Source organism: Tamandua tetradactyla, chromosome 17 (assembly GCF_023851605.1).
Source record: "Tamandua tetradactyla isolate mTamTet1 chromosome 17, mTamTet1.pri, whole genome shotgun sequence".
Classification (NCBI taxonomy): Eukaryota; Metazoa; Chordata; class Mammalia; order Pilosa; family Myrmecophagidae; genus Tamandua; species Tamandua tetradactyla.
Genome location: NC_135343.1, coordinates 26,088,375 through 26,105,469, shown reverse-complemented (window position 1 = coordinate 26,105,469; position 17,095 = coordinate 26,088,375). Strand labels below are relative to the sequence as shown.

Here is a 17,095-nt window from a genome sequence, read left to right as displayed (position 1 = left end):
AGAGACTGAAGATAGAATGATTTAGACCAGAATTGAATAAGAAATAAATGTAACAATCATAACTGAATGAAAAAGTTTTAAAAAACTGAATAGGAAAAGGGTTCCCAATGAATATATAGTATATACTGTGTCTCCCTTTTTATCAGTTGTAATTGTCACTGACCAACTGTGGTTCTTGTGTTTCTATTTCAGATTGTAGGAGTAAGTGGGCTATATAAATCAGCCCCAGATGGCCTCTGTGCTTTGGCCCTGGTTTTTGTTTACTTCTTCATAGTTGCATGGGTCCATTAAAATCCATGGGCACCAAGCACATTTTGACTCATCCAAATAAAAAAAAAAAAGCCCCAATAGCAATTTTTAGCTTTTTGAAGCTAATGTGCTTTGCATAAAAACTGTGCCCCATATCTGCTAGCCATAAATACGATAAAACCCGGTGGTTACAAGGCCCCAAGCTGCTTTAGCACCTTAGAGTTCTTTGGCCCAGAAATTCCCTGCCATGTTGACTCTGTGACAATGCCTAGACATGTAAGCTCACACTCCTCTTCTCCCTTGGGAGTCTTCCCTTGCTTTGCTTCTCTTTCTGGTGGCTCCCTCCCTACCTCTTGGAGAAAAATTTTCTCTCTCATGCAAACCTGTCAAAGGATCATCCTAAATAAACAGCTTGCATGTGACTACCATCTGGTAGGCAAATCTTTATCTTGATCTACTCTGAATTCCTCACATTTGAACTCATTACAGCTCTAGAAAACAACGACCTTATCCTCTTTCTTCCCCCAGTACCCGGAAGAAATAGGACTGCTAAACTGGCTTCTTATTTTATGAAAAGATCGTGAGCTTTATGGTATAAAGGCTTTTAACATTAAGTGCCTACTGCTCCTAAGGAGCTAAAAAGTCTGAGAGACCAAATGAATAATGTAGAATACATGTGATCTAAATCAAGGTTAATGCAGAAAAACAATAATGCTGCATCATAGTGAGACCTACAATTGAGATAAGGCAAAGAGGTAGAAAAAACAGAAGCATGGCCGTTTCTCATTATTGTGTCTTTTGAACGGAACATCTACTTTCATTTTTAAGGAAAATTACTCTCATAAGAAAATGTTGATAGTAGTTTTTGTAGTAGGGTTTAGAAATTCATAACATGGAATCCTAGTTGTCCAATAATCTCCAAATTAACTTAACATAACAACAAAGGGAGAACATCAAACCAAGTTTCTCACAGCCAAGTCTGTATTTTTGTTTTTAAAAAATTCTTAATCTTTACAGTAAACTTGATCCAAACAGACTTAAAAGGTAAACCATGTCCAATACAAATTTTACAAAGTTATATGTAATAAACTAGATTTATAAAAACGATGTTTTTGAAATAATGATGACAAGGTTTTTTGTTTTGTTTTTTTTGCAAAGACAAGAATGAAGCTTTACTGAGCAAGAGCACATGCATGTGGAGCAGAGGCAGAAAGCAGCACCTGCTCAAGGGATGGGGCTTAGGGAGAAATGTATATGAGCTAACTGAGACTTGGGTTGTCTTGGGCAGGGTGTTGCTAGGAGTGGTTTCAGAGTGGGGTGTCCTTGGACATTCCTGGCTAGTTCAGATTCCAGAGGAGTAGAATGTTCATCAGCAGAATTTCAGTGACTAGCTTAACTGGTTCTTTCTGCTTTGTGGTTCCTAAAGCTGCAGAAATTTCCTGGGCACACAAGGGATCATAGGTATGTTAAGCTGGAACAGATTTTTAGCTGGTTTCACCGGATTCTCAGTCACCTCAGTTCTCCCGTGGATAATGTGAGTGCTTGAGCAAATCAAGATGGATAATGCAGTCCTTAACCATCCTGTTTTCATATTCCCTCTTTTTAGCTGAGGTGGTCTCAAGACTCCCTGAAGACCAAGGGGGATTATCTTTTTGGTTAAAGCTTTGGTAACCTAAGGAGACAGATGAGATGAAAAAGAGTCCAGTGGCTCTTGTTGGTGGATAACAAAGTCTAAGCCACCAGAGGTTTGTAGGGTCAAAGAGAAGCAGACACACAAGCATTATCAGGGGGAGATCAGGGAATATCACCAAGGACCTGTAGGCAGAAAGCCCTTAATGGATTCCCAGAGGTCCCCAGGACAGAGGTTCATGTTGTGCAACCATGTGACCCTGTCTGAAGATTTCCTCAATGTTCATCTCAACCTGCCCAGGGGTGTTAACCCAGGTACAACAGGATGTGTTGGCAATGGCCCACACACCTTCTTTAGCTAAACGGTAATCAAGGGCTAGTCGATTATCCATGGCTGCATTGGCTAGACAGTTTAAGGAGATCTGCAGGCCTTGGAGTGCCTCATCAGCCTGTTGGGCGAGGGTTTCAAGCATAGAGGTAAGGTTAGAGAGAGTCTGTTCACGACAGGCAAAGCTACCACCCAGAGCAGCTTCAATTCCAGCGAGAATGAGCCCAATGGCTTTTCAGGACCAGTTTGATTTTGTGTGAAGTCAAAATTTGGGTATTTGAGATGTGCAATTGTAAAGCTCCCTTTAAAGAGTGTATGGTTAAGACAGTGGAAGGCGAGAGCTCCTTGAGAGCAGCTGCAGAGAAAGACATATCCAGGAGGCAAGGAGATGTAGCAGCGCAATGGGGAGACTTAAAAATAGGATTCATTCTAAGGGGGGCTGCTATGAGATAACATTGAGTCCATTTGGAAATGAGGGAAGAAAGTCCGAGCCCAACAGCTCTGTAAATTGATTGGCAGAGTCTTTGGCATCAGCCTCGGTAAGACTTAATGTCCTACTACTAGTATATTTAGAGTGGTTCTGTTGCGGGCGCTTGATAAGGTAAACAACAGTCAGCCATTTAGAAATGAGAATCTAATTTTTCAGCTGGCTGGACAAGGAAATAGGGGTTTGTGCTCTGAGATTAGCATTTTTTAACTCACAGTGAGCGAGGCACAAAAAATAGTATGCTGAGTCTTGGGACCTGGGGCCAGCTGGAAATGCTGGAAAGGGGAGCCCCAATAGGTATGGCATCAGAACTGTGGGGGTTAGCGTGGCAGAGCCAACATTCAGTTATTTTCTCTAATAGCTACAGTTTGGGATAATTAGAGAACAATATTACTAGCTAAGTTGCTTGAAATGGTGGTTCAGGGTAACAGGATGAGGAAAAGAACTGAAGGGTCTGAAATATGGCTATTGACTATGAACTGGTAAATGAGAATGGCTTAGCTTGAGGAGAACAGGTAAGGTATGGAATGACACACTTACTATAACCCAAAGAAGGGGAGAGATGCTGAGCACAACTAGAGTGAGATCACAGGGCCAGCAAGGATCTCCTGGTTCCTTGGGAGGATGACTATGCATTTAAACTAACCAACAAGAAAGAAAAGATCTTAAGTATACTCAATCCACATCCAGGATGTTGGGAAAGCAGCTATTTCCAACGTCGGCAGCTTCCATTTAGCTCTCATCTGGGGTTTTGGGAAAGCAGTCTGCTTCTGATGGCAGTGGCTTCTAAACCTTACTAAGTCATAAGGTCAGGTCTCCAGTGGGTTTGGAGGTCCAGGCAGGGGTGGAGCTTTCTTTAAGAGTGACAGACGTATCCCAAGAGTCAATGCCTCTCAGCTTTGCTACAGTGGGAGTGGTCAGGAAACTACGGATGATTCTCTTCAGCATGGTTTGAGCGAGTGTTTTCCTAGGTGATGTTTCCAGTATACCCAGTCATCAGGATGCCCTGGGAGGTCTGGGGCTACTGGTGGACCTTACCCAAGGTCACAGGGAGGACGGATCTCAAGGGGCTCCAGCAGGTACCCGGCTCATTTCCCAGGCAGTGGCAGCAGCCACAGAACTCTCGGATCCCACTTCTGACACCAGAATTGTCAAAAATTGTCAAAAATAGAAATAACCGGAGGACTTGCTGCCACATGAGATGGGAACCAAGATGACCAGGTTTTAAGTGACTACATATCATACAATGTCACTGAAGATTTTCATATGGAGCATTTAGAAAACGCTCTAAAGATCTGTAAGAATTGTCAAAACATCATCATCTGTAGTTTTGATAAAATCTGTTTTTCTTAACTAGCAGATAAAATACACTGTAAACCAAACTGTTACTTCTTCTTTGAAAAGTAATGAAAGTTGAAATTTGTGAAGCATTTTGATTACATTGACTTTTAGGTACCTGCCAGTATTTAGGTCACATCAAGGAGATGACTAGAAGAGAATTCCACTTGAAATCTTTTAAACAGCACTACAAATCAAACTGTTGAATAATGTTAAGATCACTTTTCCTCTTATCAGAATGACATGTTCATTATAGCATCCACAAAGAGTCTGGAAATAGTTTTGCAAACACTACTCAAGAGGAAGGGGAGAAACAGACTTTGTTTCTAATTGAACAACTGTTTAGTACCTACGGCATGGCAGACATCCTACAAAGAGGTGGAAATCTCAAAATGTAGACAGCATTTTCTTCAAAATGCAAAGTTTATTCTCTCTCCAATTTAATGTAAGAGCATATAAAACAATTAATTTTAGCCACATAAATGATATGATAGAGGACTGAATAAAATACAGGACTAGAGAAGAGGAAACAATTTTCTTTTCCTGGGTAATTCACTGTAAGTCCTGGTTCAATTCCAAAGGAAGTGACAAGTATGAAAGAGGAAAAAATGATGAGCTTAAGATTACTGAAAACGCATATGGATATATCCAATAGCTGGATGGAAAGGGAAGGCAGTATATCAAAAGGGGGAAACAACTTAGGAAAGTGGCTAAAAGGCTTTAGAATCACCCTGTTTTGATTCTAATCTCTAGTCTGTCATTGTTACTTCCCATCGCTGAACCTCAGTTTTCTAATCCATTAAGGGAGATAATATCTCTTAGGTAATTGTGAGGATTTGATAATACCTATTAGGACTCAACTTATGTTAGTTATTATGATTTAGGCTTGAGTTCAGGAGAAAGGTCAGTGTTGAGATACATAACTGGGTTTATGGGCATCTCAATGGAAGTTGAGAGAATGGGCATGGATGAGCTCACATAGGGAAGCTATGCATGGTAAGAAGAGAGGATGAGTATGGATAGAACCATGGGGAACTTCAACATTTTAGGAGGCAGGAAGTAGAGAAAGAACTAGTATACAAGGAGTAAAGAACCAGAGAGAATAGTAACTTGGAAGTCACGAGAGAAGGAAAAGTTCAAGCTTCAGATGTTCAGCAGTGTTGAATGCTGCTAAGGTTAAGTTTGGTTTGTATCAAATTTAGAACCAAAAGACTGCTGTTGCCCTTCATAAGAATACATTCAGGAAAAAAAAAATAATACATTCAGGAGATGATAGTTTGATGTGCAATGGCAAGAGCTGAATAACAAATGAAATGTTAAGGAGGTGGAGATGGATTGTAGTTTATTCTTTCAAGTGGCTTAGCTGGGAAGTTCAGATATCTTGTTAAAAACTAAACCTAACTAAAATGAATAAGATGTTAAAATTTAAAATATTTCGATATTATGCAGATTAAGACAATGCTAAAATAGTTTCTGAAAAGGGGTAGAATAAGGGAAAAAATCAAAATCAATTAAAGAACTAGGATTTAAAATGTTGAGTCAGGAAAATTATTAATACTATACTACAGAATCATTAACATGTTGACATATGTTCTGAAATTTAGAAAACTGAAACACTTAAATGATATCATCAGGTAAAGCTCATACCTCCTTATTTCTCCTAAAAGGCACCCTTAGTATTTCTTCCTGTTGCTCCAATTGTCTCAGGGTGAGGGGTTTAAAAGGTGATCCTGGTAGTGACTGGCAAAATATGTCATTCACAGGAGATGCCCTGAACCTGTTTAAATAAGAACAAAACATTAAAGCTAAGCACATTGCCCTTTAAATCATGTGTATGTTTTAGCTTTAAAATATTAAATCCATGTCCTACCTATATTTAGGATGATTGCACAAGAGTGGTGTCAAAATGACAACTTCATATTCACAAGTTGTAACTTCAGCTACTGAAAGAATTTCATGCTTAGATTCAGGATGACATATATACATCACAGTACTTGACCTGGGCCGGTTCTGTTTCAAACTACAAGGTGTGCCATTTCCCATTCCTACAGGATAGTAGGGTGTCATCTGACCTTCAATATTTTTAGAGGGAATCTTAAAAAGAGAGAGAGTGTAAGACAGACTTTTCATTAGAAATGGAGGGAAGGATGAGGATGGGAGAAGTACTTACTATTATTAAAGGAAAGAAAATAGTTTAATTTATAAATTAAAGGTGACATTTTTGTACTTTCCATAGATTTTCTACTAATATTCATTTTTTTAATATTCTTTTGATTCACAAGTTCTTACTTGAGAAAATATACATTTTCAGAAATAATACAGCAAAAAATAAGATTACTGACTGCTAAAATTGTTAATAAATTTGCATTTATACAAAGAGCTAACATACGATTAATATGAATTAATCGTTTTTTCAGTAAACTCTCAGTTAACAGCCATGTTAGAGTCAGTCTGTAGAGATTTGAAGCTTTATTTGTCAAAAAGTGGGGCTATACAGCCTGGGAGATGACTCCCAGGGATGAGTTCAGCTCTGGCACCATGGGATCAACAATTCCATCCTGACCAAAAAGGGAAAAGTGTAAGTAATAAAGTATCAACAGCAGAGAGAGTTCAAATAGAGTCAAGAAGCTACTCTGGAGGTCACTCTTACACAAACTTCAGTTAGACATTGCTACCTATCATAATTTGCCAAATGCCAAACAAAACCATTCCAGCCAATCCTAGGGCATTATATAAGATTCTACAAAGGTAACATGCACCGGGGTAACTTTCCAGAAACCTACAACCTCCAGATGTGTCCCGGGACCAGATAAGTTCTGAAACTTAGAAGGCCCAGCCTCTCTAGAATATCAGCTAGCTTTATCTCCCTACCCCATATTATTGACAGCCCCTTCCAACATGAAAAAGTTAGAATGGTCATAGCCCAAACACCCCTAAAGAGTAGGATAGAAAGATCAAAGGTGATAGTAAAGTTATACAGAGAAGGCAGGGATCAACAAATGAATACGATTACTGAACCATTAAACTGATATTTCTTTTAGTCTCCAGTATATTAGAGCAGTTACAAGTAAAAAACTGTGGAATTGTAACCCATACCAAATTCTGAAATCTGTTCTACAGCTAACGGTTGTGCTGTGCTTTGAAATTTATTGCTTTTTTGTATATATGTTATTTTTTACAAAAAAGAAAAAAAAAGTTGACTGCCCTTTCTCCGCGGGTGGGCAGCGCTCCCGCCGCCATCCAGCCCTCCTCTCCCTCTTTCTCCGCGGGTGGGCGGTGCTCCCGCCGCCATCCAGCCCTCCTCTTCTCCCTTCTCCGCCAGCGGCACTCCCGCCGCCATCCTGCCCTTCCCTTTCCCCTCCTGCTCCGGCGGCGCTCCATCCGCCATCTTATCCTTCCCTTTCTCCTCCTGCTCCGGTGGCTCTCCAACAACCACTGTGCCCTCTTCCGCCTTCACCGGTTCCTCCGCCACTGTCCTCGACAGCCTTGCCAGCCTCACCTTTCCTCCTCCAGAACAGCTACAAGGGGAGTAGAAACGATACAGAACAGTTCCCAGAGCCACGACAGAGATCAAAAAGACAGCGTACCCCATCCTGGAACGGCTGACTGTCTGGGAGAACCAGTTTCGGTGAGATCTCCGAGGGGCGCGGGCTTTCCCGGGCGGGACGGCAAGTGGCCGGAGGCCCTCCCTTCCTCGTTCCCAGGCCAGCTGGCGGAATTGGGCAGGCGGTCCCCTCAAGCCGCGGAGACCCTCCCCAGACCAACTGAGAGAACTGGATTGGAAATCCCCAGACCGCGGAGAACGGTGACCGGGGGGGTCCCTTCCTAACACGTGACTCCCCGGTCCGGCTGGGAATGGTGCACTCTCCTGGGCTGCGGCGGCTGGCGCCCTACCGCCACGCTTGGCGCCCCGGGCCGACTAGGAAATTTGGTTGGGCGCTCTCCCGGGCTGCGGCGGCCAGCGACCCCGCGTTCAGACCCCCGGGCTGACTGGCGAACCTCCCCCACGACGAGAGTTATCCAAAGTTAAAGGACCTACACCACCTTTTACTGGTTGAACCCGCAGACAAACGTGGGCCACGAGCGCCACCTACTGGGCAGGATAAGAAAAACAGAACCCAGAGATTTCACAGAAAAATCTTTCAACCTGTTGGGTCCAACACCCAGGGAAATCTGACTAAATGCCCAGACGCCAGCAGAAGATAACGGATCACGCTCAGAAAATTGAAAATATGGCCCAGTCAAAGGAACAAACCAATAGTTCAAATGAGATACAGGAGATGAGACAACTAATGCTGAATATACGAACAGAAGTGGAAAACCTCTTCAAAAACGAAATCGATAAATTGAGGGAGGACATGAAGAGGACATGGGCTGAACAAAAAGAAGAAATAGAAAAACTGAAAAAACAAATCACAGAACTTATGGAAGTGAAGGATAAAGTAGAAAAGATGGAAAAAACAATGGATACCTACAATGATAGATTTAAAGAGACAGAAGATAGAATTAGTGATTTGGAGGATGGAACATCTGAATTCCAAAAAGAAACAGAAATTATCGGGAAAAGAATGGAAAAATGTGAACAGGGTATCAGGGAACTCAAGGACAATATGAAGCGCACAAATATACGTGTTGTGGGTGTCCCAGAAGGAGAAGAGAAGGGAAAAGGAGGAGAAAAACTAATGGAAGAAATTATCACTGAAAATTTCCCAACTCTTATGAAAGACCTAAAATTACAGATCCAATACTGCAGTGCACCCCAAAGAGATTAGACCCAAATAGGCGTTCTCCAAGACACTTACTAGTTAGAATGTCAGAGGTCAAAGAGAAAGAGAGGATCTTGAAAGCAGCAAGAGAAAAACAATCCATCACATACAAGGGAAACCCAATAAGACTATGTGTAGATTTCTCAGCAGAAACCATGGAAGCTAGAAGACAGTGGGATGGTATATTTAAATTACTAAAAGAGAAAAACTGCCAACCAAGACTCCTATATCCACCAAAATTGTCCTTCAAAAATGAGGGCGAAATTAAAACATTCTCAGACAAAAAGTCACTGAGAGAATTTGTGACCAAGAGACCAGCTCTGCAAGAAATACTAAAGAGAGCACTAGAGTCAGATACGAAAAGACAGAAGAGAGAGGTATGGAGAAGAGTGTAGAAAGAAGGAAAGTCAGATATGATATATATAACACAAAAGGCAAAATGGTAGAGGAAAATATTATCCAAACAGTAATAACACTAAATGTCAATGGACTGAATTCCCCAGTCAAAAGACATAGACTGACAGAATGGCTTAAAAAACAGGATCCTTCTATATGCTGTCTACAGGAAACACATCTTAGACCCTAAGATAAACATAGGTTGAAAGTGAAAGGTTGGGAAAAGATATTTCATGCAAATAACAACCAGAAAAGAGCAGGAGTAGCTATACTAATATCCAACAAATTAGACTTCAAATGTAAAACAGTTAAAAGAGACAAAGAAGGACACTATCTACTAATAAAAGGAACAATTAAACAAGAAGACATAACAATCATAAATATTTACGCACCGAACCAGAATGTCCCAAAATACGTGAGGAATACACTGCAAACACTGAAAAGGGAAATAGACACATATACCATAATAGTTGGAGACTTCAATTCACCACTCTCATCATCTAGACAGAGGATCAATAAAGAAATAGAGAATCTGAATATTACTATAAATGAGCTAGACTTAAAAGACATTTATAGGACATTACATCCCACAACAGCAGGATACACCTTTTTCTCAAGTGCTCATGGATCATTCTCAAAAATAGATCATATGCTGGGTCACAAAGCAAGTCTTAACAAATTTAAAAAGACTGAAATCATACACAACACTTTCTTGGATCATAAAGGAATGAAGTTGGAAATCAATAATAGGTGGAGTACCAAAAAATTCACAAATACGTGAAGGCTCAACAACACACTCTTAAACAACAAGTGGGTCAAAGAAGAAATTGCAAGAGAAATTAGTAAATACCTCGAGGCGAATGAAAATGAAAACACAACATATCAAAACTTATGGGACGCAGCAAAGGCAGTGCTAAGAGGGAAATTTATTGCCCTAAATGCCTTTATCAGAAAAGAAGAAAAGGCAAAAATGCAGCAATTAACTGTCCACTTGGAAGAACTGGAGAAAGAACAGCAAACTAATCCCAAAGCAAGCAAAAGGAAAGAAATAACAAAGATTAGAGCAGAAATAAATGAAATTGAAAACATGAAAACAATAGAGAAAATCAATAAGACCAGAAGTTGGTTCTATGATAAAATCAATAAGACTGATGGGCCCTTAGCAAGATTGACAAAAAGAAGAAGAGAGAGGATGCAAATAAATAAGATCAGAAATGGAAGAGGAGACATAACTACTGACCTCACAGAAATAAAGGAGGTAATAACAGGATACTATGAACAACTTTACGCTAATAAATACAACAATTTAGATGAAATGGACGGGTTCCTGGAAAGACATGAACAACCAACTTTGACTCAAGAAGAAATAGATGACCTCAACAAACCAATCACAAGTAAAGAAATTGAATTAGTCATTCAAAAGCTTCCTAAAAAGAAAAGTCCAGGACCAGACGGCTTCACGTGTGAATTCTACCAAACATTCCAGAAAGAATTAGTACCAACTCTCCTCAAACTCTTCAAATAAATCGAAGTGGAGGGAAAACTACCTAATTCATTCTATGAAGCCAACATCACCCTCATACCAAAACCAGGCAAAGATATCACAAAAAAGGAAAACTACAGACCAATCTCTCTAATGAATATAGATGCAAAAATCCTATATAAAATTCTAGCAAATCGTATCCAACAACACATTAAAAGAATTATACATCATGACCAAGTAGGATTCATCCCAGGTATGCAAGGATGGTTCAACATAAGAAAATCAATTAATGTAATACACCATATCAACAAATCAAAGCAGAAAAATCACATGATCATCTCAATTGATTCAGAGAAGGCATTTGACAAGATTCAACATCCTTTCCTGTTGAAAACACTTCAAAAGATAGGAATACAAGGGAACTTCCTTAAAATGATAGAGGGAATATATGAAAAACCCACAGCTAATATCATCCTCAATGGGGAAAAATTGAAAACTTTCCCCCTAAGATCAGGAACAAGACAAGGATGTCCACTATCACCACTATTATTCAACATTGTGTTGGAGGTTCTAGCCAGAGCAATTAGACAAGAAAAAGAAATACAAGGCATCAAAATTGGAAAGGAAGAAGTAAAACTATCACTGTTTGCAGACGATATGATACTATATGTCGAAAACCCGGAAAAATCCACAACAAAACTACTAGAGCTAATAAATGAGTACAGCAAAGTAGCAGGTTACAAGATCAACATTCAAAAATCTGTAGCATTTCTATACACTAGTAATGAACAAGCTGAGGGGGAAATCAAGAAACAAATCCCATTTACAATTGCAACTAAAAGAATAAAATACCTAGGAATAAATTTAACTAAAGAGACAAAAAAACCTATATAAAGAAAACTACAAAAAACTGCTAAAAGAAATCACAGAAGACCTAAATAGATGGAAGGGCATACCGTGTTCATGGACTGGAAGACTAAATATAGTTAAGATGTCAATCCTACCTAAATTGATCTACAGATTCAATGCAATACCAATCAAAATCCCTACAACTTATTTTTCAGAAATAGAAAAACCAATAAGCAAATTTATCTGGAAGGGCAGGGTGCCCCGAATTGCTAAAAACATCTTGAGGAAAAAAAACGAAGCTGGATGTCTAGCGATGCCGGACTTTAAGGCATATTATGAAGCCACAGTGGTCAAAACAGCATGGTATTGGCATAAAGATAGATATATCGACCAATGGAATCGAATAGAGTGCTCAGATATAGACCCTCTCATCTATGGACATTTGATCTTTGATAAGGCAGTCAAGCCAACTCACCTGGGACAGAACAGTCTCTTCAATAAATGGTGCCTAGAGAACTGGATATCCATATGCAAAAGAATGAAAGAAGACCCATCTCTCACACCCTATACAAAAGTTAACTCAAAATGGATCAAAGATCTAAACATTAGGTCTAAGACCATAAAACAGTTAGAGGAAAATGTTGGGAGATATCTTATGGATCTTACAACTGGAGGCGGTTTCTGGACCTTAAACCTAAAGCAAGAACACTGAAGAAGGAAATAAATAAATGGGAGCTCCTGAAAATTAAACACTTTTGTGCATCAAAGAACTTCATCAAGAAAGTAGAAAGACAGCCTACACAATGGGAGACAATATTTGGAAATGATATATCAGATAAAGGTCTAGTATCCAGAATTTATAAAGAGATTGTTCATCTCAACAACAAAAAGACAGCCAACCCAATTACAAAATGGGAAAAAGACTTGAACAGACACCTCTCAGAAGAGGAAATACGGATGGCCAAGAGGCACATGAAGAGATGCTCAATGTCCCTGGCCATTAGAGAAATGCAAATCAAAACCACAATGAGATATCATCTCACACCCACCAGAATGGCCATTATCAACAAAACAGAAAATGACAAGTGCTGGAGAGGATGCGGAGAAAGAGGCACACTTATCCACTGTTGGTGGGAATGTCAAATGGTGCAACCACTGTGGAAGGCAGTTTGGCGGTTCCTCAAAAAGCTGAATATAGAATTGCCATACGACCCAGCAATACCATTGCTGGGAATCTACTCAAAGGACTTAAGGGCAAAGACACAAACGGACATTTGCACACCAATGTTTATAGCAGCGTTATTTACAATTGCAAAGAGATGGAAACAGCCAAAATGTCCATCAACAGACGAGTGGCTAAACAAACTGTGGTATATACATATGATGGAATATTATGCAGCTTTAAGACAGGATAAACTTATGAAGCATGTAATAACATGGATGGACCTAGAGAACATTATGCTGAGTGAGTCCAGCCAAAAACTAAAGGACAAATACTGTATGGTCCCACTGATGTGAACGGACATTCGAGAATAAACTTGGAATATGTCATTGGTAACAGAGTCCAGCAGGAGTTGGAGACAGGGTAGGATAGCGGGTAATTGGAGCTGGGGGGGTGCGGACTGTGCGGCAGGACTGGATGCGGGGACTCGAGGATGGACGGCGTGGTGATGCCTGGTTGTGGAGTGGTCATGTTGGGATGCTGGGTCGGGCTGCATCTGAGTTATGGGTTTTTTTTTTTTTTTTTTTTTTTTTTACTATTATTATTACTTTTGCTTCTTTTCTCTGTGTTGGCATTCTATATCTTTTTCTGTTGTGTTGCTGGTTCTTCTGGACCGATGCGGATGTGCTGAGGGGCGGTGGTCATGCATCTGTGTGGTGATGTTGAGGGTTGCTGGTTGCATGTGTGGAGTGGTGTGATTTCTGGATGTTGGGTTAATTTCTTTTTTTCCGTTAATTAATTAAAAAAAAAAGTTGACTGTGATGATAAAAAAATATTTATTCCTTCTAGCCTCCTATATTCTGGAGCAGTTAGAAGGAAAAATCTGTGATGATGGTATGGTAGCCCATGACAAACTCTAGGATCTGTCCTGAAACTACTTGTTGAAGAGTGCTCTGAAAACTATTACCTTTTTATTTCTTTGCTTTGTATATGTTATATTATACAATAAAAAAAGTTAACAACTAGGAGTGTGATTGGGGTATACTAGAATCTTTTGTACTATTCTTGTAATTCCCTTATAAGTTTGAAATTATTTGAAAATAAAAAGCAAAATAGAAAAAAAAATTGGGGCTATATAGTCAAACACTATTTTCTAAATCAGGAATCTAACTACAGTGCTGATTCATCAATCTGCTTATGCTTCTTTCCTATTATTAGCAGGACATACTTTTTACATATAAACTTCCTATGCAAATTTATTCAAAGACAGTAAAAGACAAATTAAGACATTTTCATGGAATGGGGGACTAAGGAAATAACTTCAGATGTCAAGGATTACTAAGGATTTAGCTTCCATTCTCTTATCTGTATAAACACAAGAAGAATGTAGTGTAAGGACTTTAAAAAAACAAGTTAAAAATATCTCCAAGCAAGCTCTCTAGATACAGGGATTTTATATTCTATCACTTTAGAACCCTGTCAATGATACGTCCAAAAGTTTCCAGGAAAAAATATTTTTGAGTTTCCTTGCTAATGTGAGGAATCAGAAAATCTGGGGTTCAAATTCATGCTTCTATATTAGTAACTTTATGACTTTCGACCAAATTTCAATTTTTGTCATAAAAGTTACATTACTTTTATTTACATGCCTGGCACAGCTTATAAATTGGGGCTCAATGTTAGTTTCCTTCCCTTACCCTTTTCTTCCTCTTCCTTTATCATTTCACATTTTGAATTATATCTTGCTATCCTCCAGAGTCACAGTAAATAAATATTTTATCTTAAAGGTAGTCTGTAAAATTAAAATCTTTTAAAATAGGAATGCTGTGTGTGTCTATGCTTAGCTTATCAACTCTCCAAAGCCATCCTTATAGGCAGTGCTTTTAAGTAATTTTCAAGGCCTTCTGCCATTTTATTTTACTTCTAATAAGAGTATCATTATGCGGCATAAGGAATTTATAGAAATACTTTCTCTCAAGAAGTTATTTAAACTCTATGAAATTCTTAGGATCCAGAAAGTATTCCTTAAATTACATGGCATTTGAAAATTGAGATTAGTCCCCCCAAGGAATCATTCTATTTTTAAATAACCCTATTTTTATGTCAATGTTTATCCATTAATTAGTAAGCATTTATAAAGTGTTACAATATCCTGGTACTTTGCTTTGCACTGCAGGTAAAGAGATAAAAGACAGTTCTTGAGATACTTGCAGTCTAGTAGCTTGTTATTTACACATATAGTTTATCTATCTTACTCATAGGAGATGGGGAGAGAACAATGGAAAAAATGCAAAAGGCTCTGACTAATTGTTTCCAATGTCTAATAGAGAAAAATCACTGCTCAGCACAGAATTGATAGAATTGTATTATAGAAACTTTCTCAAACATATCTTTTGTAGATTTATTTCTTCTATGATTTTAAAAATAAACCAAAGGATTACAATGGGATTTTTCTCAGAAAAACCTAAAATTTTACAAATTTTCTTTGGCTCAGTCCTTAAGGGTACTTGAAACCTAATTAAAGAACCCATAGCTATATATTATCAATTAAGTTATAAACTCGTGTATACACTGTAATAAATATTAAAAATGAAAAATCAACATTTGTTACTTGCCTCTTTTGTTTTTCCTTCTTCCTCTGCTTCTTGATCTATAAAATAGGAAAAGTAAGTGTAAAGAATGAACAATACCATATATAAGAAACAAATTATCAAGTTTTCAACTAACTTTGCAACTTTAAATTTCTTTCTAAAGGTGATCCAAAGCACACATATGACTTTTATCTTACTGCTTTACACTAGTTTCTTTGAAATGTTTTTGTTTGAAAGGCCAGCATAGATGTTTATTTAATCTTTTCATCTTTATCTAAGAAATACTCTATTTGAGGCAGAAAATACCTGTCTTTTGAAGTATTTGTATCTCAGTGAGAAGTTTAATTATAAATTAGTTGAAAAATTTAAATAATATGGATTAATGACAAAGTTTGAAAATTTCAGGGATATACCTATATGTCTATTTTTATATATAAAAACTTCACTTAACCCAAGGAAAAGAGTAATACTAAATAAAAATAAAACAGATGTGCATATCTTATCACATTAAAAAAATCAGTAAGTAAATGAAAAGTATACTGTTTGTCAAAGCAGAAAACAATGAAAACAGACTTCTTCAAAAAATTTTCTAAAGGAATGTTCAGAAATTTATTAGTGTTTTAAAATTTATGTAGTCTTCAAGAAAATATTTCAAATTTCATTTTGAACATATATTTTAAACCAAATTGCAGTATTATACCAAATCACTGTGTAGAGACAAACCTTTTTCAGATAGTAGGTTCTTAGCCAACATATTCCCAAGGTAGTACTCGTGAATATTTACTTTCTATATTTAAAAATAAAATAAAAACATAGTAAATATTTCACAAATACATTAAAAAAATACAGCTCTAAAACTACTAGTCTAATTATTATACTTCTCATTTTATAACGTTCCATATTTTACAATTTGAAGGAAAACATACCTGACCAGTTTCCTTCTCTTCATGATACTGCCGAATGTGTTTTCCGTGACAGACTTCATAAGTCCAGTAGGATTCAATCTAAGAAAAACGGATGTATTTAAAAACACAAAAGCCACATACTCAGTTGAATCACTTTTTGCTATTTTTAAGAAGTCTAAATCTTCCCCCAAACTTAGAGTAAGCTTTCATTAAACAGTAGTTATTATGCCTCAGAAAAAATATGAAAAGTATTTAGCTTAAGTCTATTCATTGTTTTTTGCTAATTAGCTATATAGATGGGAATTCTGTAGGAAACAGATATAGAATACACCTGAGATCTGCAATAAACATGTGACTTAGGAATCTATTTTTTTTTTTTTCACGGGCAGGCACCGGGAATTGAACCCAGGTCTCTGGCATGGCAGGCGAGAACTTTGGCTGTCGGGCCACCATGGCCCGTCCGGAATCATTTTATGTATAACTAAAAAATAACAATCAGCAATTTTTATTGAAATTCTACATAAGGAAATTTTTCTTTTGATCTGAAAAACATTCAAAGCAGTTTTGTAAATGCCATTATTTGATATTAATATTATTAGATGTCTCTTGTATATATTATATAGGAATTTCTCAAAATACTTAAAAAGTTTTGAATTAATGATACAAATGAACAAAAATGTTTATATTAATATATTAGATTTACCAGTAATTTAGATTTAATATAACATAACAAAAAAGAAATATTGAATTATTTTCAAAGGTCTTTAGTCTGTGAAACTTTATTTTTCAGTTATAGAATAAATATAAAATACATACTCTGTACGAACAACTGCTTTGTTTAAACAGTGGTTCCAGTAGCTCTCTTGGATTAGGGCCTTTGTAATCTTTTTCTTCTTCCTACAGAAAAATGAA

The 17,095-nt window shown here is 37.7% G+C and overlaps 1 protein-coding gene across 5 annotated transcripts in view; it reads right to left on the bottom strand.

Annotated features, from left to right (window-relative positions):
- Positions 1 to 17,095, bottom strand: part of ERLEC1 (endoplasmic reticulum lectin 1) — a 47,674-nt gene that overhangs the window by 15,931 nt on the left and 14,648 nt on the right. For 4 of the 5 annotated variants that reach the window (XM_077134218.1, XM_077134215.1, XM_077134217.1 and 1 more), the window contains exons 3-8: positions 17,000 to 17,080; positions 16,205 to 16,282; positions 16,002 to 16,065; positions 15,303 to 15,337; positions 5,902 to 6,125; positions 5,679 to 5,808 (exon numbers count right to left, since the gene is read on the bottom strand). In XM_077134218.1, the coding sequence (XP_076990333.1) occupies positions 5,679 to 5,808; positions 5,902 to 6,125; positions 15,303 to 15,337; positions 16,002 to 16,065; positions 16,205 to 16,282; positions 17,000 to 17,080 (612 nt within the window). The remainder of the gene's footprint in view (positions 1 to 5,678; positions 5,809 to 5,901; positions 6,126 to 15,302; positions 15,338 to 16,001; positions 16,066 to 16,204; positions 16,283 to 16,999; positions 17,081 to 17,095) is intronic. The other variant, XM_077134219.1, reaches the window with a different exon arrangement.